Below are 23,480 nucleotides of genomic sequence, written 5' to 3' on the forward strand. Positions count from 1 at the left end.
GGGTTACTGATCTCCAATGACCACCTTGGGCTTTAGGGATGCCTGGGCTATGAAGGATTAGGGTGGGAAAAGGATGGAGGGATGGAGCGAGAGGGGGAGAGGGAGAGACGGAGAGAGAGGGAGAGAGACAGGGAGAGAGAGGGGGAGAGAGTGGAAGAGAGGGGAAGAGAGAAGGGAAGAGAGAGGGGAAGAGAGAGGGGAACAGAAAGGGAGGAGAGAGAGGGGGGAAAGAGTGGGGGATAGAGAGGGAAAGAGAAAGAGGGAGAGGGAGAGAGAGAACCTTGAACCATCTTCGAGAGTTGGTGTGTTCTTGAGGCTATTTGTGACACATCAAACCCATGCTTCTGCCACCAGATTAGCTCCTCCATTTGCAACTACTTACTCTATACTTCTTTCAACCTTGAATAATGTTTTTTAAGAGCAGGGACGAGACAATACAGGAATAAAATGAAATGCTTTAATAGCCATGTGTCCTGCGATGATTATTGAAACCTTGGCATGCACTTCTTTTATTAAAAGAACAAAACAATGTATATACATTAAACAACTATACATTCCATGCTGCAAAGTCCAACATAATGTCCTGTAAAATTTGGGAATTCTTTGTGGATGGTAGATATAGCGCACTAGGGATAAATCAACATACTTTAGTTCCAGGTCTGCCCAGAGTCTTTGCTCTTGTGAGAAACCTAAAAGTGTCTCCCTGACTAGTCCCGGGGATCTGTCATCCAGGTGGCCAGGACACGGCAATCGCTATTGAATCCAGTTCCTGGGGGTTGACCTGTGAGGGAGGTTCACCTGGATGGGGGGTCCTCTGGGAGTGGAAGTGGGACACTGATGGGTGAGACACAGTATCCCCCTTCTTCTAACACCTTTTCCCCATCCTGCTATGTAGGATACTCAAACTCCACCCCTCTTTTCCGATACAAACAATTTAGCAGTGTTTACCTGATATGTCCAACACAAGAGTCAGGCAGAGTCAGGCAATTGACTAGAACCACACACACCTGATGGCCCTTTACCACAGGGACAAAAGGTGGAGCACACGAGCACAAGACGAGCAAGGCAGACCACACGACGATAGGGCTATCCAAATACGGCAGTTCAAGAGGAGGAGAAAGACGGCGAGACACGAGGGGGTGGGGGCGACAAGGAGAGAAGCAACCTTGCACTTTCCAACTCTGACCCGGGAAGCCTACCTGAAAGGAATCGTAAAACCGTGAACAATAGCCCAAGTTTGTTGCAGCAGATGTCAATGGCACACGGAGCATGCCTACGCTGATCAGCAGGACGGAGGGAAGATGCCTGCTACCGACCTTGGCTCCAGATATACTGAAACGCCAAGTGGTTCATGTCAGCCGGTGAGTCGAGGGGTGAACCGATAAATAAATCGAACTGTGTTGAATGAAAGTCGCAAAGTGGCAAGTTAAGAAAAGTTAAAAGAATTATAAACTGTTAAGGGAAAACCAGGTGCAGAGGGGTCCGGCACCACGTGGGTGCTCACTCGAGACTCTGGTTGATCCCGCATTGATTGAAACTACCAATACCAGAAGGCCGCAGGAGAGCCGCAAAGAAAAGTCAAAGTGGTCATAAAGGGGTCTTGCAAAATCCTCTGTACATTCGAAAGTCTTTGACCGGCAAACGAAAACCAAAGGAAGCAAAGAAACTGAAATGTTGGCAAGAGTGGACCCGTCGGAGGGATCCCTACAGAACGGGGCAAAGCATGATGCCCGATGAATATTGTGAGGACAAAGTGAACCCGACAGAGGGATGTCCACAGTGTACCGTTTAAAAGGACATTAAGATTTGTGAATACGAAAAGTGAAAATATCTTTGCATACAAGCCACGGTGAACCCAACGGAGGGAGGCTGATATTTGAGAAGGGTCTGAACTCGGAAGAGGGGGACCGAGGGGTGAAAGTATCACCCAACGTACATTGGAAAGGAACTTTTTGTTTGTTATTGTTGGAACCTATCAGGTCATCGGAGGCAAGAGACTATTTGTAGAAAAGAGACTTTACTGCCAAAGGTCTCGATAGTTGGAAACGGAATTGTCGTCTTGTGCTGGGAAAGCTTGAGCGTGTGCTGTGCTCTGGAGTCCCGCCTTGTCCCGTGCTCAAAACGTGGGGAAGGGAGACCCCCCGGCTACCAGATCCTGATTTATAATTTGTGAACACTTCTTTCTTTCTTGCATCTTAGCCCACACCCTTTTGTATTAGTTGTAAGGATTGGCAGTTGGTTTTTCTTAGTATAGGCCTTTTTTTTTCACAAGACCTCTCTAGGACTGGCTTATTATTTGATGGTCGTAGCTTGCTCCCATCTTAGATTTAGGTTTAGATTTGGTGTTTTTCCAACCCACATATACAGTTTAATAAACACCCTTGAACTATGATCACTTGTGTTTGTCTATTCTTGTTACGCTCACCTGGTCTCTGCGGGGATGTTGGGGCACGGTTGTAGCCCTCCCTGGACTTGGCTCCCCTGGATCAGACTTCTTCCCCAGCTTCTGTAGTGTGGACTGCTTTGGCTGCTGACACTGCCCTGACAGAATACGAGAGGCAGTGAGAATGCTGTAGTTGGACTGCGATTTCCCCCTCGAACCCTTCGTCCCAGAAAGAGGTGAGCATGCGTTTATCCATATGTTCTCACCTGTTTATTTATGAAGGTGAGCTCTCCGTCCTGCTTCTCAACTGCAGGGGCGCTTTGATGGACCTAGTTACTTCACTGGTCCGTGTGCGTGGCAGCCCAGACCGACTGTGGCTGAACCACTTTGAAAGTAAGTCTTCTTAACAACGATTATTGTCCGTATCATTTTGCAATGTCTTTTTTCCGTGATTATTGTCTGTAATCCTTGTAATGTCTTTCCTCTCCCCAATAGGTGTGGTGAAGGCCCAGCGGAGCCACAGTGTAGGGAGCGAGTGCAAGTAGGTGCCAGAGGAGATTACGAGGTTCTCATTAGAAGGTAAGTTGGGTTTTAAGGTCGAGCGCAAGGAATATGTGGTGCGCGACCTACCGTAAGATCTTTATGTAGTTTCTAACCTTGTGTGTCCTTTTCTCCTGCAAGGATGACCTGGCGACATCGGACGGGAGGCAGCTATCCAAAGACCTGCGGCGGTTACTGGATGGATGGCTCCGTGAGGATGCTGGGTGAGAAGAGCTCGGCGTAGCTAGACGCCCGGAACAGGTGAGGATGCGCCACGACTGCGATGACTGTTGGAATCAGGTAAGACGCGCTGCAGGCGATGGAATTGCAGGAGTCAGGTAAGCTGCACTTCAAGCAATGGTATTGCTGGAATCAGGTAAGATGCGCGCTGAAGATGATGTACTGGAATCCAGTAAGAGCGCTTCAGGCGACGGTGAGCGTTACGCTGCAAGAAGCAGACAAACGCAAAGCGCTTGCATGTGGGTGGGGCAGGCTTAAATAGCCTGGTCCCAGCCACGCCCCTTTGGCTCCGCCTTGTGGCCCCACCTTGCCACTCACAGAGAATGCTGCACGTGCACCCCAATGTTTCCTTATGGCCACACCCGGACTGGATGCACATGGGGAGCCGGCTGGGGAGGAAATAACACGTGCCTGTCATGATTCCTGCCCCTCATGTCCCCAGCCCTCCAAGATGTCAGGCTGGAGCCAGGACACGATCACCTACATGGCCCTCAGGGGCCTCTCCATCCCTCCAAAGACCCACTTGGAGTCAGACTTGGCGCTTGTGGCACCAGACTCACTCACTCCCATAGGATAACATTGAGGATTGGACTTGTAGTGCATTAATGGGGACAAGATGGATGCCCCCACATATTACGGTTCCCAGAACTGCATGTGCGGTCTAGTCTTTTGGGTGTGTTCAGCCCAGAGGCACCTGGGATACCCAGAGACTATTTAAGCCACACCCAGGCTGAGAAACATGCTTTGCGTTTTCTGCACCTGCAGCGTGACACTCACCGTGTTCGTATCGGTCTCCAGTAGGCCTGCATCTTTCTTCTGCACTCAGCTCCTGCAAGAGCAAGAACACTGTTAGGAACAGTCTTACCTTGCGGCGCTTCTGCCCATCAGTCATCGCTCCTTCTGTTCTGCGGGCATCTTTGGCGGTGTCATTCCCATCCCGGCACGCCGCTTCCTAAGGAAAAGGGAAAAGAACAGAAAAAAGGCATGAGTAAGCATTCTGCAAATCTTTGCTTATTTTTAAATACTGTACGAGCTTCAAACGCTTACCTGAATCCCAGCCGCTCTGGGGGAACTCTGTCTTCGGAACTTCTCATCCATCTGCAAGAGGGAAAAGACACTCCAGGTTAGCGTGGAAACATCTAGAGGCGCCGCATACCGCGCTTACCCACCGCATTTGTTCTTAATAACCGGCATCCACGCTGAAAATGTCGTGGCACCTAACAGACACAGAAAAAGAACTCAGTTCAATGCAAATACGAAAGGGGTGCATCGCGCATCGCGCTCTCACTCACCTTCAGCGCCACTCATCTCAGCAGCACGCCGCCATCCCCGGACGCCGGCAATCATCTAAGGAAGGAAAGGAACGAAGTTAGAGAACTGTTCAAAAGAATCATTATATTACCTGTTGGACTCTTGCCAGTGAAGTAACTAGGCAGCATGAGCCCGCATCAATAAACGTGCCCCTGCGCTGAAGGCAGGACGGAGAGCACACTATCCAACAAAACAAGGTGAGCTGTGGATCAAAGGGAAGGTTTGGACCCTGGGGAAGAAGTGGTTCAAGCACACAGAGACAATAGGGAGTTAAACTCTACCAATCCTGTGTTTCAGGCCCAGTCTCCAGTCGAATAGCCTCCAGGGAAGGGTTCGAGGTCGTAAGAGGTCAGAACAGGCTGAGTGACGTCCCCATGGATACCAGGTGAGCGTTACAGTGCCCCAGGAATAAAGTGTGCAGAGCACACTTTCTCATGAGCCTGGCGCCAAAGGCGCCAGGACTGGGTCCCCTTAGAACCTTTAGATGATGGAGATAGTGGTCCCTGCGCTGTGACCATGACAATTCTTGATACCATGCCTTCCTTACACTCTATGTCACAAGACAACGTTGAGAGGACATTAAATGTTCAATTGAGAGAAGAGAATTACAATGCATGAAGCTTATTTTTCAAAAGCATTTGCTGTGATACATTTTGATCATCCATACCAAACATGCCTTCCTAGGCCTATCATATAGCCCATATGCAAACCACAAGGTGACATCAGGATATGGCATGCATCTCAGACCACATGACAACGACGAAAGTGCAGGACCAACACTGTAATAAGTTGGACTCTCTAGCCAGAATCACTGTAGGTGTACTATATTGAATTTAAATGCACATTACATGAACAATTGCTGAACTCCGGAAGACCTGGAAAAAATCCACAATCTGCACTAGTGCAACAGTGGCTTCCAAAAGAAATGATTTGGCATTGGAAAGCTTATGACATTTTATTGAATACTGTGGTAGGTCAGAAGAAGGAAGCGAACGAAGGAGGTGGCATTTCTAACTGAAATGTTATTTAAACAAAAGGCATATCTATCCCTACCAAACAGGGGTTTCCCTACCTAATAGAATCTAACTAGGGTGCTCATCATCAGTGAGGTCTGTAAGGAACTCATGGTGGCAAAGGTAAAGACAGACACAAGTGATCACAGTTCAAGTGTGTTTATTAAACTGTATAGGTAGGTTGGAAAAACGCCTAATCTAAACCTAAATTTAAGATGGGAGCAAGCTGCGACCATCATATAATAATAAGGCAGTCCTACTGGCGTCTAGTCAAATAAAAGGGCTGATACTAAAAAAAACTATTGCCAATCCTTACAACTAAACATAAAAAGAGTGTGGCATAGTGTTCACAAGAAAGAAAGAAATGTTCACTAATGATAAGTCAGGATGTTATAGCCAGGGATCTCCCTTCCACACGTTTTGAGCAAGGCACAAGCCGGGACTCCTGAGCACAGCACACTCTCGAGCTTTCCCAGCACGAGACTACAGTTCTGTTCTCAGGTATCAGGATCTTCGGTGGTTAAGTCTCTTTTCTACAAAAAGGTGTCTTGCCTCCGATGACCTGATGTATCAAAATAATAAACCAAAGAGCTCCTATTCAAGACATATGGCACTACAGTCCCTTTTAACGATATCAGGACCTTCTGTGGTTAAGTAGTTTTCTGCAAAAGCCCCTTGCCTCCAAGATCCTAATGTGTTCCAAAATAACAGAACAAAAAGCTCCTTTCCGTATGTACGTGGTATGATGGCTCTTCACCCCTGGATCCCCGTCTTCCGGGCTCAGACCACTCTCGAATGTCAGCCTCCCTCCGTTGGGTTCACTATGGCTTGTATTCAAAAGATTTTGCCTGCTGCATTCACAAGTCTTTAGGTGATGGCTTCTTCAACACTGGATCCCCCTTTTCTAGGCTCAGACCGTTCTTGAAGGTTAGCTTCCCTCAGTCAAGTTTACTATGGCTTTTATTACAAAAGGTTTCGCCTGTTGCATTCCCAAGTCTCAATGTCTTTTTAAACAATCCACTGTGGACACCCCCCCCTTGGGTTCCCTCTTGTCAACACAATTTTCATTGGGGTATCAAGCTTTACACCGTTGTGCAGGCATCTCTCCGTCTGGTTCACGTTTGCCAGTTCCTTCTACTTTTTCACTATGCAGGATTCATTTCCCTTAGCTTTCCATTTACTTGCCAGTCAAAGACTTTGCACTGTACAGGGATTTTTGCTAGACCCCTGTATGAACATTTTGACCTTTTCCTTGCGGCTCTCCTAAAGCCTTCTGGTATCTGTAGTTTCAACAGTAGGTGAAACAACCTGAGTCTTTCGAGTGAGCACCCACGTGGTGCCGGACACCTCTGCAGCTGGTTTTCCCCTTAATTTGCCATTCACAACTTTCTTTCAACACAGTTTGGTTTCTTATCGGTTCTCCCTTCGACTAACCAGCTGTGAAGAACCGCTTCGCTTTTCTTGTCTCTGGAGTCAAGGATGGTACCATGGTAGCAAGCATCTCACCCTGTCCTGATTATCAGTGTAGGAGGGCTCCGTGTACCGTTGACATCTGCTGCAACACACGCTGCACGGTTTTATGATTCATTTCAGAGGCTTTGTGGGTTTGAGTTGAAAAGGGCAAGGTCGATTCTCTCCTTGTCGCTCCTTCGATTCTCGCCGTTTTTCTCCTCCTCTTGAACTGCCGCCCTGGGATAGCTGTCTCATCGTGCAGTTTGCCTTGCTCAAAGTGTGCTCTCGTGCTCCACCTTTTATCCCTGTGGGGAAGGGAAAGGGCTGTCAGATGTGTGTGGTTCTGATCAATTCCCTGACTTTGCCTGATCCTTGTGTTGGGATATGTCAGGTAAACGTCTCTGGTGTTAGTATGTTGTCTTTCGTGGCGTGAGAACGGGTTTGTGTCACAAAAGGGGCCTGGGGTAGAGTTTCTGAGTATCCTACATGTTTGGATGAGGAAAAGGTGTTCTAAGAAGGGGGATATTATGTATCACCCATCGGTGTCCCACTTCAACTCCCAGAGGACCCCCCTATCCATGTGATCCTCCCGCACTGGTCCATCCCCAGGAACTGGATCCAACAGCGATGGCCATGTCCTGGCCACTCTGATGACAGATCCCCAGGGGCTAGCAAGTGAGACACCTCCAGGTTACTCACAGGTCGTCCAAATCAAAACAGTCCACCCTCCATCCAAAAAATACCCTAATTTGACCTTACCACTAATTATCAACTAACAAACCAAAAGCAGGTTCCAGGAAAATGACTACCTTCTCCTGGACAGACATTCTCAGCCTTAATAGTCTTTCTTGAGATAGTTCCCTGTAATGTAGTTAATCAGTTCCTTTAATTCCTCAAGGGCACTGTGCTCAATCCGATGGTGTCATCACTCCTTTCCCAGCGGTGCCCTCTCCCCATGTGGCCAGGGGATAGCAGCCGCTACCTGATCCTGACCATGGGGGCAGATATATGAGGGAGGATCACATGAAGAGGAGTGACATGACATTGAACGAGACATGGAATCCCCCTTTTTATTTTGAGGATACCCCTTCCATTCCCCATGCCTTAATGGCATATTGTCATAACTCCCCTCATCCACCTATGAAGGCTACCGAGAATACTTTCCCATCGTCTGCATACTTTTAATTTTTAACTTTACTTTTACTTTATTACATTTGTACTGCACAGCCATAGACCCGTGTGTGTGTGAGGGCACGGACAGGACTAACATAACATAAAACAGAAACAAAGCTGTCCCAAGAAGCCGGGGGGACAGAAAGAGGATGAGAAGCGGGGAGAGGTGACTAGTTAAAAAGGAAGGTTTTGAGCTCTTTTTAAAAAATGCTCACAGACGATGAGCTTCTTAGATGAGTTGGCAGAGTATTCCAGATCCTAAGGGCCACACAGAAAAAGGCACCCGATTGCTCTTTCTTTGATTTAGATCCAGGCTGGGAGAGGAGATTTTGGTCATTAGAGCGCAGGTTTCTCTGACAGGGTTTTTCCCCCAATGTACCTTTGAAGATATGGGGGCATAGTTCCCATATGGCATTTAAAGGTGATAACCACAAGTCTGAAGGAGATACGAGCCTCCACAGGGAGCCAGTGCAAGGCCCGTCGTGCTTCGGTCACATGGGAACGAGAGGAGAGACCTGCTACTACTCTTACCGCTCCATTCTGGACTACCTGAAGTCTGCTAATAGTGGCTTTGTTAGCCCCGCCAGCAGACTGCAACAGTAGTCTAATTTCGCGCCTATAATGGCTTGTGCAATCGCCTCTGCGTTCTGTTGGGAGATGAAGGGTCTCAGATGAGTCAGCAATTTGATGTAATAGGACGCAGATGCGACCGTGCTACCCACATAGGCCTTCATGTTTAACGACTGGTCCAGTACCACTCCCAAGATTTTTACTTTTGGGAGGGTGGGGATTTGAACGTCCCCCAACTGACAACAAGTGTTTATAAGCCGGGTCCATTTTAGCTAGGATGCCCTCAGAACCCACTACCATGAGTTCAGTCTTTCCCCAGTTGAGGGCCAGATTATTTTGCATCATCCAATGCTCGATGATGGAGAATATTCGGTTGAGTTCGATTTCATCCAGATTATGCTGACCAGTGAGCGGGATGACACATTGTGTGTCATCTGCATAGTTAGAAAAGAGTACCCCCTCTTGTGTAAAATGAGCAAAGAAGGGAGCCATAAAGATGTTATAGATACAGGGTGATAGGCTGGCTCCTTGCGGAACTCCAAAAAGCACCGGAATGGCAGGCGCCTTCACCTCGTTTGCACACACCCTACTAATTCTGTTGGATAAAAAGGAAAGCAGCCATTTGGTGGCGGCCTGGGAGCAATTAGCTACAGACTTAAGCCTGTCGGCCAGAATGGTATGGTCGACCAGATTGAATGCCGTGGATTGGTCTAAGGAGATGAGTAGTGAGATCTGCTGATTGTCCAATCTCTTTAGAAGTTGTGATTTAAGGTCCAATAAAGAGGTCTCAGTGCCAAATCCTTGTCAGAAACCCGATTGAAGAGGGTTAAGGATGGGGTGCAGATTGAGATATTGAGCTATTTGGGATTATGCAACCCGATCCAATATTTTTAGCAGAAAGGGGGTGATAGTAATTGGCCTGCAATTGGTGGGGACACTCTGATCCAGATTAGGCTTTTTTAAGAGTGGTGTTACCCAGGCTTGCTCATCTCGTCCGGAACAGTACCATCGGCAAAAGAGGAGTTGACAAATTTGCAGATGGCATGCACCAGTGAGGGAGGGCAGGCTTTGATGATAGTGGATGCGCAAGGATCTCCTGTGCAATTGGTAGCCTTAAGTTTAGTGATGATAGAGGCTAGTTCCTCCTCAGAAATAGGGGAGAAGTCAAAAGTGGGGATATCCTTGTTTCTTGAGAATATATTGCCGTCTCCAAGGATACCGATGGTGTCAGTAGCAATCTTTTTGATGGCTATACCTTCACGGATCCCTTCTAATTTCTTTGTCATGGCCTTCTGGATGTCAAGACACCATTTATCGTCTTTAAAAAATCGTAGACGCTTTAGGTTCTGGAGTTAGCTCCTGCTCTTTTAGGATTTTGAACAATTCCCTTGAGTCGGAGGATGCCTGAGAGATTCTAGCATTATGGTGCGACTTCTTTGCTTCTATTATAGCTATTTTGTATTTTTTAGATGCTTTTTTTTATAGTTTTGTAGTGCTAGCTGGGAGTGATTCGTTTTGCAGACGTGAAAACATTTGAGGGAGTCAGCTTTGAGGGTTTTAAGTTCAGTAGAGAACCAGGAATTAGTTATTTTGGGCTCTGCAGATTTTTTCTTTCTTTTGAGAGTTGCTAGGCGGTTAACAACCAAGTCCAGAGTGGATTTGATTTTTTTGGCTATGATGCCAGTGTCATCCGTCTCCAGGATCGGCTTCAATTCTTTCCCGAGTCAGGTGTTTAATATTTCGATGTGAAATAGTTTGGGTAAAGTGCGACGTGACTTTGGTGACGTAGGGCACAGTAATAGAAAAGTAAACAAAGGCGTGATCAGACCAGGGGCACGGGGCTACCAGCACATTGTGTTAAGGTGCATTGATAGCAGATACCCAGTCAAGGGTGTGACCCAGAACGTGAGTTGGGACTTGAACCATTTGATTAAAGCCCAGGTCTGTAAAAGGTTGAGCTAGTTCAGTCGCAGTAGGGTCATCAATATGACCCAGCCAATAGTTGAAGTCACTCAACACTACGAAGCGAGCATAGGGCTTCAATAGTGGGAGGAGATACCTAGATAGCGCTAAAGTGAAATTACCCGAGAAGGAGGGCGGGTGATAAATCAGTATGAATTTAAGAGTTGTTTTGGTGTTCATCAAGTCATCAAGAACTGACTTTCCTTTCAAGGCTACTGAGAATACTTTTCCATATGCTACATACAAGTCATCAAGAACTGACTACCCTTTCCTTGAATACAAATGTACTGTAACGAGGAAGCTGAGCCGAGGAATGAAGATCAATGGAGGCCAGGAACACAAGCTGTGCTCTAGCCGTTGCAAGCGCATACTTGATGCCAGGACATATAAACCCCGGAACCAGCTGACAGGAACACTGTCGGGAGGAGTTTTATCCTCTCAGTGCCGACCGAGGGATCACTGGGCTGGTGCGAGGTCTGTGGAGCCAACCGGCTCATGGAAGAGACTGAAGAGAGCAGACTGCAGGAGACGGTATGAGGCGGCAGGCAAACCAGGAGAGGAAGAGGGAGAAAAGCTTCCTGGCATACACCAGCACCAAAAGGCAGTCTCCACGCCGTTCAAGGCCAAAGACTCCCAGAGCAGGTGAACAGGGACCACGAGGGGCACAGAAGACACTGAACAGAGGCGGTGACCCGAACAAAAGGCACGGGATACCCGAAGAGCAGCTACAGGCTTGCAGCGGGAGAGACAACAGACATCATAGAGAGCCAGTGAGTCCACCCGAAGGAAAGCAGGGACACTGGGGTATTTCGGCAAGCCTATCGAAGGCAAATCAAAGTGAATGAAGCATATGAGAAGGAACGAGAGACTTGATATCTCTTAAAGAGACAGAACAGAATAAATATAAGAGACTGTCAAATTTGCAAGTGTGTGCAGTGTGCCTATGAGAACATCCTGGCAGGGGAGTATACAAGGCAGATGCAAGTTACAAGTGGGTTCATATGAGAAAGCCCTAGAAGGAGAGTATACCAGGCCGATGCAAGTTGCAAGTATGTTTATATGAGAAATCCCTGGCAGGAGAGTATACAAGGCAGATGTAAGTTACAAATGTGTTCATATGAGAAAGCCCTGGCAGGAGAGTATACCAGGCAGATTGAAGATGCAAGTGTGTTTATATGAGAAAGCCCTGGCAGGAGAGTATGCCAGGCAAGGTCAAGTTGAACAGTGTGTGAAGTACATCACATGAGGAAGTCCTGATAAGGATACTTCAGGAATAATCAAAGACTGAAGTGAAGTCGTCTTAAAGAGTAGAAGAAATCTGGCAGGAGATTACATCAGGTATCCTACCATGATTAAAACTATTAGCCAAGTTGTTTTGCATGCCATTTGTTTTGTAGACCAAAGGAAATGAAAGGAAACTGATATCGCTAAAAGTATAAAGCCCAGTGAAGAGGAGTCCAGGGGAAGGGAGCAATCCCCTGGAACTGTGAACTTTATCCATTGGGAACTTTTATGTTGGAGTTACGCCTTTCCTTTTGTACTTGAACATTTGTGCAAATCTAAAGACAAAGACATTACCCTTTTCACCTTAGAGTTAATTTTGTTAGAATGTGAGGTCCAGAATAGTACTTTGGACACAGGACAGTTTGTTTTGGACAGACCCTTAGTTTTGGGTTACACATGGAAATACCTCTTATAGTAGGAATAGAGAGGCATTTTCCAACCACATTATTTGTTTCAGTAAAAGTGTATGGCCAAAACGACAAGTCTCTTGTGTCAGCGTCTCATTCCTGGCACTTCACAGGACTCTTCCACCTTCTCAGGTATCCCCAGTCTTGATTTATTTACAGTTCCTCGTTTGCCTACTCGAGGGTCTTGGCCTCTATTCCTTCGGGTTTCTTTTGTCTCAATATATTTCTCACTTGTACTTGTTTCACAGTCTCTCATGCCACAGAGATCAGTATACCTAATCCCTTTTACCCCTTTATCTTCAAAACACTTCCACTTAGGGGAACCACCATATAGGGTTCCTCTATACTATTGTCTTGGTCTTCCCAACCACTGAGGCAATTATTACCAGTCTTTTGAGTTTCTTCAGTCTCTTTATTAGTTTTGTAATCACAGGGACGAGTGTGAGCAGTCTCTGTGTCACAATTCGCTCCCTTTCTTGCCACTTGGGGGCCTGATTTTGGGTTTATTTCCTATTGGATATTCCTTTCAAACCTTACGAGACAATGCTGTGGCGATTTGGGAGCGCTAAATCCTTATTTTCCATGTCACTTCCCTTCCGGATCCATACCAGGTTTTTGACAGTCAGTATGCTGCTTTAATCAAAAGACTGCTTCCCAGAATGCCTGGCCCACTGCTCCATTACCACCCTTGCAGAACAAGGTTGTGTGGGGGATAAGCAGCACATCTGTCTAGCAGGTGCTAACAAGTAGCACACCTGAACCATGTGCCTGTTAGCCAGCTTTAAACACCTCAGTTTGCTTCTGTCCAGTGCTAGTAATTGATGCAGTGTTTCCTGTTTGTGACTGGTCTCTTGTTCCTGGTTCTTAGCCTAGTATCTAGTTCCTAGTTTCTAATTTCTTGTTACCTTTTCCCTGGATTTTGTATTTAGTGGGTTTATTAGTATTTTCTGCTTCCTGGATTCCCTTTCTGTCTTCTTCTGTTTTACACTCACCAATTCCCAGTGCTTCCCTTTTTCTGTGCAGCCCAGTTTGTCTATGTTCTTTATTCCTTTGACTTAGCCATTTTCTGCAGGTCAACCTTGACCCTTTAGACTCCCCTCATTTATAGGTTTTCGATTTTGTCCCAATTACCTTCCCTGTGTGGGGAGGAGGAATATGTTGCACTAGTAATTTTGTTACTTTACTTTCTATTGTAGTCTGTTCCTGGTTTTCCCTTGCACTTCTCCCTTTGTTCCATTTTGATATTGATAGTGTGCGGTTGTATCCAGCTCCTGTGTGAATGCCTATGTTTTCCTCACTATTCTGCAATCACTGTTCCTACTTATCCCATGTCAAGAGTCTTGTATATTGGGTTATCCTCCCGTTGCTGTTATAGCCTTTCTGGGTCCCGATTTGATCAACAGGGATTGTGGGCTTCGCTGACATTTCAGGTGGTATTTCTTGTCCTCGTGAGTTTTGTCTTTATGTTCCTTGTACAATACCATCAAGGACGTTAGCTCACAGATTCTGTCGTTGATTGTCCTGTATGTGGGCTTAGCGCTGACAGTACCTGTAACAGCAATTGCGGGTGAGGAGCTTGCCGAAATGCCTTTGTAATCATAAAGAGCTTCCAAGTGCTTACCCCACATCCCTTTTCATATATTTGTATTCTTATCACACTCTACTTGCAAATCCAGGGTTTTAGTGTAAATGTGTCTCGGTTCTTGAGTGCATGTTGTTTGACTCAAAGCTATTCACTGTGTGATCTTGTGCACATTTCCTTTGCCATATTCACTGCTTTTTTTTCTACCCATGAGAAACTGTCTTTGATATGTAATCTGCCGCTTTCATACTGATTGGGACGAGTATGATGAGTCCCTTGATTTTCGTTGTGTTCTGCGGCTAGCACCTTTACTGATACTCTCTGTTCAGTGCCTGCTTGTGGCCACTCGCAGGTAACCCACCGTTGGCGTCACCGGTTCTTCCAGTGGGGTTGGGATCACGCTGTCTCAATAAAGGCTTCCAGCGCCTTCCTTTTCTTCTCTGCTTCGGTCTCTGCGGCTCTACAGAGTATTCTGCTGAATGGTCTTAGAGTTGTTGTCGGACCACGCGGTCCACCTCCTTGAGTTCACGCCACCACCTAGTAATGCCTACCACACATGCGAGTCAGCTCCCTGCCGGCTCCTGCACTGCTTACATTCCTCAGCGTTATCCATTTCCTCTCGACTGAGGACTTCCTGGAATGCCCCGGGCTGCTCTTGCCCAGGTTCGAACTTCCTGAACTTTACCTGTTAGGTGAACACTACTCCCTAAGGAAAGTTCTTCTTTGATTTTTATGCATTTTAGCTGGGTCTTCCCTGGCAGAGGATCATTGTCCTTCTTTCTCTTTCTCTGGAGTACTCTTTCTTATGCCATAGTTCCCACTCTTCACAGTATTCCCTAGTTGCCATAGAGGAGCGATCAGCATTACTCCTCCACTCTTCTTCTTCTTACTGGATTTGTATTGGCCTACAATATTGGAAGTGGCATCACAGTAACACACAGTGGTCTGTTCAGATTGTGTCTTCTGTGGCAGTGATGGCCTGAGGAGTTGATAGAAAAGTGTGTTAGGGAGTTCCTTCATGGAACAGGAGTCTTTGTCTCCAAGCGGGGAGTCTCTCCCTGTGTGGTACCACTGCCCACCACCCCTATGGAGAATGTTGCGTAGCGGGCTCACTTCCCTAGCCTCACAAGGAAGGCCTTCCCTCTGGGGGGAAGTGACGAGATCCTGTGAATAATCATAATACTCAGGACCTTTGTCACAGTGGATGCATCAGGAATACCCACAAAATAATAAGCCCTAAAGCCTCCGGGTCTCCTGGTGCACAATATAAATTGATTAGAGTAAAGTAATTGAGAAGTAGGCATGCTTAAGACCGACATTCATTTTACAGGTGTGGATGGATGGGTAGCTAGATGAATAGAAATCAACTCCTAGTGCCATCCCATTGAAATAAATACATGCTGTAGGGCTGGTTAAAGTATAGTAATGTTTGGGACAGTAATGTTTGGCAAATATTTCTAATAATGCAATGTTATACTTACCCATTAGTGGGGGGACACAGATGAACCGTCCCCGGAAGTTCATGCATGAGGTTCATCAGTATATGAAGAACAGAACGAGCAACACACGCTGCACGAAATTCCTTTCAGTGTAATGTACTGCTGAGGGAGATCTTCTATGGTTAGATAGGCCCCATAACAGTAACTCTCCTGACTACAGATGTTTTTAGTTAATGTGGGCCTCAGTTCACAACAATGGCATTGACGCAAAGTAGAGACATCGACAATACGACTGGGTTCCGGTTCAGGGAATTCGCCCTCAGTGACACTGCCTTTCTCTCTTAGCTCTAGACTTTGTCTTGCTTCCATTATATATCTCTGTACTCAAGTTAGAACATGAATGCATTAAAACCAGCCATTGTAAATTTGAAATGTTCTTTGTAGATACAAGCTGTAATAGTGATGACAGACAACAGAAGAGACCTGATCTCAAAAGTATAGATACAACATATTAGCTTAAAAACTATAGTTAAAACATGTATTTTTGAAACGTATGAATAATAAAACAATGGTGATCAAATGGTTTTTTAAACTAACAAGTCTAGAGCGATATGTGGAGTAAATGCTTTACACAATGATTTCAAACTAAAGCTATTAAACCTCGGTCAATCTCATATGTGAAGAAATAAAAACAGAGTCGCCGAGAATGCCAAGTGAAATGTGGACATAACAGGAAAACACAGTTTTCATTACAGAAACATGTTGAAACAGTCACATATTGATGTGTACATGCATTCTTTTGAAAATTACATGATGCATTGGTAGAAGAAATAATGTTATACTTCCTCTAACTGATGTAGCGGATGTTCATGGTTGTTGTAGTTTCACCAAGAAGTACAAAGTGATTTGGTCAAGTTGAAAATTAGTTTAAAGCAATTAACCATGTGATTGTGTAAATACGCTTAGATAATGTTTTGCTGGGGAAGCCGCAGTTGTCACAAGCAGGGCATTTGCTCTGGTTTGGGCCGCAAGAGCATTCAAACTTAGCAAGCTCACGTCGGAATTCTAGTAACACATGATGGCCATGCCAAACACGGGTGGGCCGCAGTGGGAAGTGCATCGAAATGTAAGTGATGCTGCCAACAACACACACTTATAATACATTGCTACGAGGTATGGAGCTGGTTGAACTAATGATCAATGGAGATAAAGTACACAGGTGATAATTCCTTTAATGTAAATGCAATTCAAAGCCTGCATCCGTCAATTCCCATGAAAGCTACATTGACACAAAGCCAAAGCTGATGCTGAACCTCCAGAACATGTATTTCGTAGAGGTTAGAGTCGTGGGAGCAGCATGCAGGGGTTGGCGCTCTAGTCTCCCTGAAGATTTGTTCTCCTTCACAAGCAATCATTCGACTTCGAGAGAAAACCTTAACTAAACAAATATGAAAGGGGGAAGGTGGGGATTGGAACTGGAGAACGCATGCGAACGGCATCTCTTTATGTATTCAATTACGTACATGTGACAGTAAAATTCCTGATCCACAGGGAAGTGTACATTTTGAGTCCTGTGTATGAAGGACATATATCTTTGGGAACACTCGCTACTGGGGTCCTTGCTCGATATATTGTGTGAACCTGTGAACGGTTGTTAGGCAGAAACCTGTGCAGTTCCCTTAGGGACCACTGCAAAAGGCTTAGGACTACAGGTGTTGGCAGTAAACCCAATTGGTAGCAGTCTGTACCACCCAGATTTACCTGGTAGCTGTGGCTGAGCAGCCAGACTTATCTCAAGAAGAGTTAGACAGTATATAGAGTATACACAATAGGTACAAGGATACAGTAGTACAAGCAAACACTGACCAGAGCTTGGGTATAAAAGTATATAATTATTGATTTAAAAACTCACTTTGTAAAATACACTAATACTAATATGGCAAACACGTTCAAACACAGTCACTATCAATATATATACATCCCTGATTACTTATTGAACAAGTCTTAGTTAAAACACCACTTATTTGCAGACAGAGGTGAGCGCTTAACCTAAGATGGCACTCCAATAAGTTAGTTAAAAAGGGAGGGAAAAGGCAGAATTGGGAAAGTACACAATACCAAGAGTTTAAAAAGAACCACAGCAAGTCAGAAAAGGCAGAGTTCATGGGCCAGGACCACTCTTGGAGAGAGCAAGGCGGAATGTGTCCAAGATCAAACAGTTGAATAATACTTTAAAAAGTCTTTGCAGATAGTTCAGAAAAGGATTGGATCAGTTCAGAAAAAGTTAGTTAGCAGGTCCCAAGTCACCCCAGGATAGAGAGACAAGGATTTACGGGACACCTTGAACAGTCTGTTGCAAGGGAGACCAGGCGGGACACAGTAGCTGAAATGGTGAGAAAGCTCCAGCGGGGGCAGTTGTTCCTGGCAGCGGGTGCAAGTCGGTGCTTCGTCCAGGGGAAGAGAAGATCTCGACGTGGAGGAAAGCTGGAGGTCGTTGCACTGCCAGGGAAGAAATCACCCGCCGAGTTTCCCGGTTAAAAGGTACTACCCTTTTATTTGCGGTAGTGGTGAAGCGTGGCTATCCAGCCACCGGGGTGCTTGGCACGGGCGATTCGACCACGAGACGATCCAGGAAGGCGAAAAAGGAGCGAACTGGTTATCCCCACCAGTTCAGAGGAAGAAGACTCTCCGAAATGAAAATCTTCTCTGTCGTTGGGAAGTGGTGAGACGGTTCAGCAGGGCTCCACCGGTGGTGTTGTCATTGCAGGTCGGCTCAGCTTCTCCCTCTTCGGATTCTTTGGTCCTGTGGCAACTTCTGAAGTTCCAGTCCCCAAAGCCCTGCTTTTATGCAGAAAACCCCCATTCATCAGTCCTAGCTGTCACTCAAACATGCTAAGTGGTGAGCAGGGCGGCTCATCATTGGGCCAATCACACAAGAGTGCGACTTGAGTTGCCGAGGCAACTCAGTCCAGGGTGCCTAAGCCCCCCTCCCACACATCCTGTAGACCCAGACAGAGTGGCACCACTTTTGGAGGCTTCTGTGCAGAAGCCCGCCAAAAAGTGGAACAAAGGGCTCGACTTGGGTTGGAGTTACAGAGGCGAACACAAACGCCATTTTAAAACCGAGTCCTGGCAAAAAGACCCAATCAGGGAATAAATATTAAATAAATAACCCGGCGGTATCTTTAACATTGCACCAAAAAAAGTGGTGCGTTTAAAATGAATGGGAAAATCCCGTAGGAAATATTCCGGTGGAATATTTCACGTGGTAACCACTGCTACCAGCCAGAAACTTGACGAGGGGGGACTGCACAGTGCCCCCTCGAAAAACAGACCCAGGGGCAATCTAATTACCCCTACCAGTACTTCCACAATATGATGGTTTGTACTGGTTCTGTTCACAATTTAAGACTAGTAAAGTCAATGGTGACTTTACATGCCCTGGGGGACAGTAGTCAGTCCCAGGGTATGGAGTCTATGTTTGGGGGTCACTATGACACCCCTGTGTTACTGCACTGAGGGTGCTGTGTAACACACTTACCAAATACACATGACACCCTATGGAGTAAAAGACCCCATAGCCCATAAAACACATTACAAAGTCAAAGGATATCTCAAATCATGTCAGTGGGAGAAAAAGAGTCTCACTCTTAGCAGGAGAAAAAAATAAACCCCAAAAATCCAGAAAAGCTGCTGGGGGACTCACTAGGTTTGGGAAATTAGCCTTAACAGAGAATTCTCCCTAACAACGGTACAGAATGTTTTGGGCATGTTACAGGTTCCTCTCCCATACCAGGGCTTTGGTGGTCTCGGTTACATAGACAGGGTGGGAGCTGGAACTGAATTGGGTCTGGCATGGATTCCAAGCCACGTGAGCCATGAGGAACTGGGAATGGTGGGGAAACTATGAAGGATCCTCCATCTATCCTTCAGGTAGCACATTGCTATACTTTTGGGCATCCAGGCCACAGCCCCCTTGCAGATGGCTAACCCAATGTGACTGTCACAGGAATAATCACCAGAATTTCTGCCAGATAGTGGGGCACATGCTTACTACAAGGACCAGGGTTAGGGTTTGAATTTAGAGACAAATCACTCAACAGCAAGCAGCATCGTCTGTAAAAACACCAAGGGGACTCTGAGCTGTGAGTAGTCACATTCTGAAGGACTCCGTGACTCAGGTAGTCCATTGTGAGGATGGTTGGGGTTATGCTCTGTTACAAACAATGACTCAGAGAGCAACATGCTGAGCTAGCTGCTTAGCAATGCTTTACTTACTTGGATAAACCTAAATTCATAAAGCTCTTTAGTGTATTTTAGTCTGACAAACATTTTTCATGGTTAAAATGTACAAAAATCCCCATCAGAAAGTATTTTCATATACTGCCTACCTTAGAGCTGTCAGGGTCACAGTAATCCAGTAACGTGTCACAGAAGTAATGGCCCATACACTTTAGATCCTCTGTGGTAAAATGGGTGCCTTTTCTATTGCCTGGAAGAAAATAAAACAATTACAGATTACATAATATATAGGTTTAATCATTGAGCAAATTCTTCACATGAAATAACAAAAACATTTTCTCATTATTTAAATTTCCTTTCGGCATCCAAACCCATGGTGCATTGAAGCAGAAGACAGGGCTAGATGCAGAACCAAAAGCATCTTTGAAATGTCTCTTCTTATGGCTGTGCCCACCATGAAATGTAGAGACCAGTAGAAATAATCACTATGATAGAGACAATGTCCAATGTACTGTGCTCCGGAAGACTAATTGCCTATATGAAAAGAGACAATATTTTATTTCTGATGAGCCACAAATGTACATGAGACACGAACAGAGGAAAACCACAGCAATAACTGGGAGATGAATCACTGACCCGCTTCATGTTCGCAGAAGTAGCATGGTGAGAGATTTGATTACTTGTCATGCACATGAGAGCCCATATAGCTGTGCGGGCAAGTAGTTGAAGGGGTCCCCTTTTGTCTCTATCAAAATTTTGACAGAAGGTCATGCCCCCAGCGTCTGGTCTTAGTCCCTCCCCCTTTTGATGTGCTTTGATATAAACTTAATAAAAATGTGATATAAAAAGGATATAAAAAATGTTTGATATCAATTTTATATCAAATGTATATTGGCTATAAAGTGTTTTCTAATTTATATCAGCTTTGATATAAAGTGAAGTTACTTACCCCTAACGTTCATTCGATTGGATGTTCCTCCCACATATTCCTCATCTTACGATGATTATCTTTCCAGCTTCAGCTGCTTCGGAAACATTCTTCGATAGAGGGCGCTGTGTGCCGTGTTGATGTCTTACGAAGGTATGGATGGACAACCAAGAGGTCAATGAACAAATATTATTGATTAAGACACCTCTTTGAAGAGCAGCATAGGACATCTCCAAAAGGTCCTCCTGCCCCAATCCCAGTGCACCATGAACGCGTCCCATAGAGCTCCTCTTGGAGGAAATTCCCTTGAGCAAAACAGTTTGCACTTCCGGTTGATAATGGTCGCCAATAGATCCACTTGAGGGGTTCCCCAAAGGGTGAAGATCTTTTGAAGGACTTCCTGAGCTAGTTACCACTCGTGGGAAAAAGTGCTCTGCGTGCTCAGAGCATCCGCCGCAGTGTTCTGCTCTCCGGCTAGGTGAACTGCCGATAGAGAGATTCCTTCTTGAATTGCACAGAACCAGATCTGCATTGCCTCTCTGCACAGTGGTAGTGAGCCTACACCTCCACCCTTGTTGAGGTAGTACATGGCCATTGTGTTGTCCGTCATTATCAGGACATTCCTTCCCTGTACAGATGGCAGGAAGGCCTTCAGCGCTAGTCTGACTGCCCTCAGCTTCAAAAGGTTGATATGTAGTTTGGACTCTGATGAAGACCAACGACCGCTGATTGTCAGATCGCTGGTGTGGGCTCCCCACCCTGTGAGTGAGGCGTCCGTCACTACCGTTATTTCTGGCCATGGCTGCCAAAAAGATTCTCCCTTGATTATGTTGTCTTTGCAAGCCCTCCACAGAAGATCCTGAACAACTCTGTTCGGAACTTGCAGGTAGTCTGACATTCTGCATGAGAACTGGGACCACTGAGTCATGAGAGCCCATTGGAGAGATCTCATTCTCATTCTCATTAGACGAGCCTCTGGCACCAGGAAAATGCAGGATGCCATGAGACAGGGCAACCTCAGAAAATCGAAGGCCGGAAGATGTTGGGGACTCTGACATTTTTTAACCGTCTGCAGAATGTGCTGAGCTCTCACCTCGAGTGGGGAGGCTTTCCCCAGGGAAGTATCCAGGACTGCCCCAATAAATTGTAGTCTTTGGGGTAGTATCAAATGAGACTTCTTGTAATTGAGGGAGAAGCCCAGTTTGTGAAGGGAGTGGCAGGTTGCGCTGGGATGTTACCGGGCCTGCTCGTGTGAACGATCCCTGATCAGCCAATAGTCTAGGTAGGGGTAGACGTGAATCCCCCCCTCTCCTGAGAGTCGTTGCTGCCACCACCACCATCAACTTGGTGATTTCCTCGGGTGGAGGTTAGCCCGAATTGCAGAACTGGAAACTGATATTGAGAACCGCCAACCGCGAACCTCATGTACTTTCTGTGCTTGAGATGGATTGGCACAGGAAAGTAAGCATCCTGAAGGTCCAATGATACCAATCACTCTTGGAGTTGCAGAGCCTGAAAAATCTGAGAAAGGGAACCATCTTGAACTTGTCCTTCCTGAGGAACCTGTTCAAGTTTCTTAAGTCCAAGAAGGGTCTCAATCCTCCGCCCTTTTTGGGAATCAGAAAATATGAGGAATATCGACCCTTGTTCCTTTCCGCAACAGGTACATGTTCTATTGCCCCTTTCTCTAGTAAGGTAAACATTTCCTACACAAGGAGCGGATCCAGAATTTTGAAAGAGCTGTTCCCCGGTGGATGATCCTGAGGCCTTTTTCGAAAAGGAAGGCAGTAACCTTGGGCCACAGTTTCCAATGCCCAAGTATCTGAAGTAATGCCCTGTTATTTGTTCAGATGCGGAGTATGTCTGCCTCCCACCGGGGTCTTGTGAGCCAAGCCCTCAGAGTGGTTTAGAGGCAGCTGAAGCAGCGGCTGAAGGTAAAGTTGCTGCTGCTTAGGCTGACTTAGCGCCTATCCCTCGTCCACCACGAGATAATCTTCTCTGACCTCTTTGACCTGCTTGTTCTCTTCCTCTTCCAAATGAAGAGAAGAATTGAAAGGACTTACCCCTCCAGGAAGATGAGCCCGAATAGGGTTGTTGAGGCTGTCTAATGGCGGCAATTTAGCGACCGCCTTTGAGGTCTGCAGTTTTTCCAAACTCTCATCCGCCTTGCTGCCAAACAGCCTCAATCTGTCAAAGGGCATGTTGAGTAGTCTAGCTTGCATATCTGGCGCAAACCCAGAGTTCTGCAACCACGCAAATCTGCAAAACACTCTGCTAGCCTCCATGGATCTAATGATGCTGTCTGCAGTATCCAAACCTGACTGGAGACATTCACCCGTTGCCTCCTTACCATCCTTGATTGTCTCTTTCCTCTCCTTCCGGGATGTGGTCAGCTGCCATAGCAACACAGTACCACAGGGTAAGCATAAATCTAGATATTGTGCAAGTCACATTTGTTGACTTCAATGCCATACTACCCGCAGTGAAAACATTTCTCGCCCAGGCATCCACTCTCTTATCTCTGTCAGGAGGGATGGATGGTTAAGCTGACTACTTGGTAGATGTAGCAGCCTGAACCAGCAAGCTTTCTGGCGGGGGATGCTTAGTGAGATACTCTGGGTCACTGTTGGATGGATACGTTTTTATTTACTGCAGCCGCAGTTTCTGGTGTCTCCCAATTTGCAGAGACCCTTTTCTGTAATGCCATGTGAAAGGGCAAAATTGGGTCTTTCTGAGGGCCGTGGTCCAAGATGTCCGTCATGTCATCCTGCTCAAAAGATGGAGTAGGCCTACTCCATCCTAGAAATTCGATAAACTTTCCCATATGTTTTCTATATGTGGAGTCAGCATGCTCAGTTGGGTCTGGTTTGCCAAACTCTAACTCTGGTGAGCTATCCAACCCACTGGCTGACTGACGGTTATCGTATAAATCTCTTAGCCTGGACTCATCAGAT

General features: G+C 46.1%; 1 protein-coding gene across 1 annotated transcript in view; it reads right to left on the reverse strand.

The window, feature by feature from the left end:
• AGBL2 (AGBL carboxypeptidase 2) overlaps positions 1-23,480 on the reverse strand; it is a 2,805,139-nt gene that overhangs the window by 1,650,377 nt on the left and 1,131,282 nt on the right. The window contains exon 11 of the mRNA XM_069623090.1: positions 19,748-19,848. Within this exon, the coding sequence (XP_069479191.1) occupies positions 19,748-19,848 (101 nt within the window). The remainder of the gene's footprint in view (positions 1-19,747; positions 19,849-23,480) is intronic.

This window comes from Ambystoma mexicanum, chromosome 11 (assembly GCF_040938575.1).
Source record: "Ambystoma mexicanum isolate Mex_15411 chromosome 11, UKY_AmexF1_1, whole genome shotgun sequence".
Lineage (NCBI taxonomy): Eukaryota > Metazoa > Chordata > Amphibia > Caudata > Ambystomatidae > Ambystoma > Ambystoma mexicanum.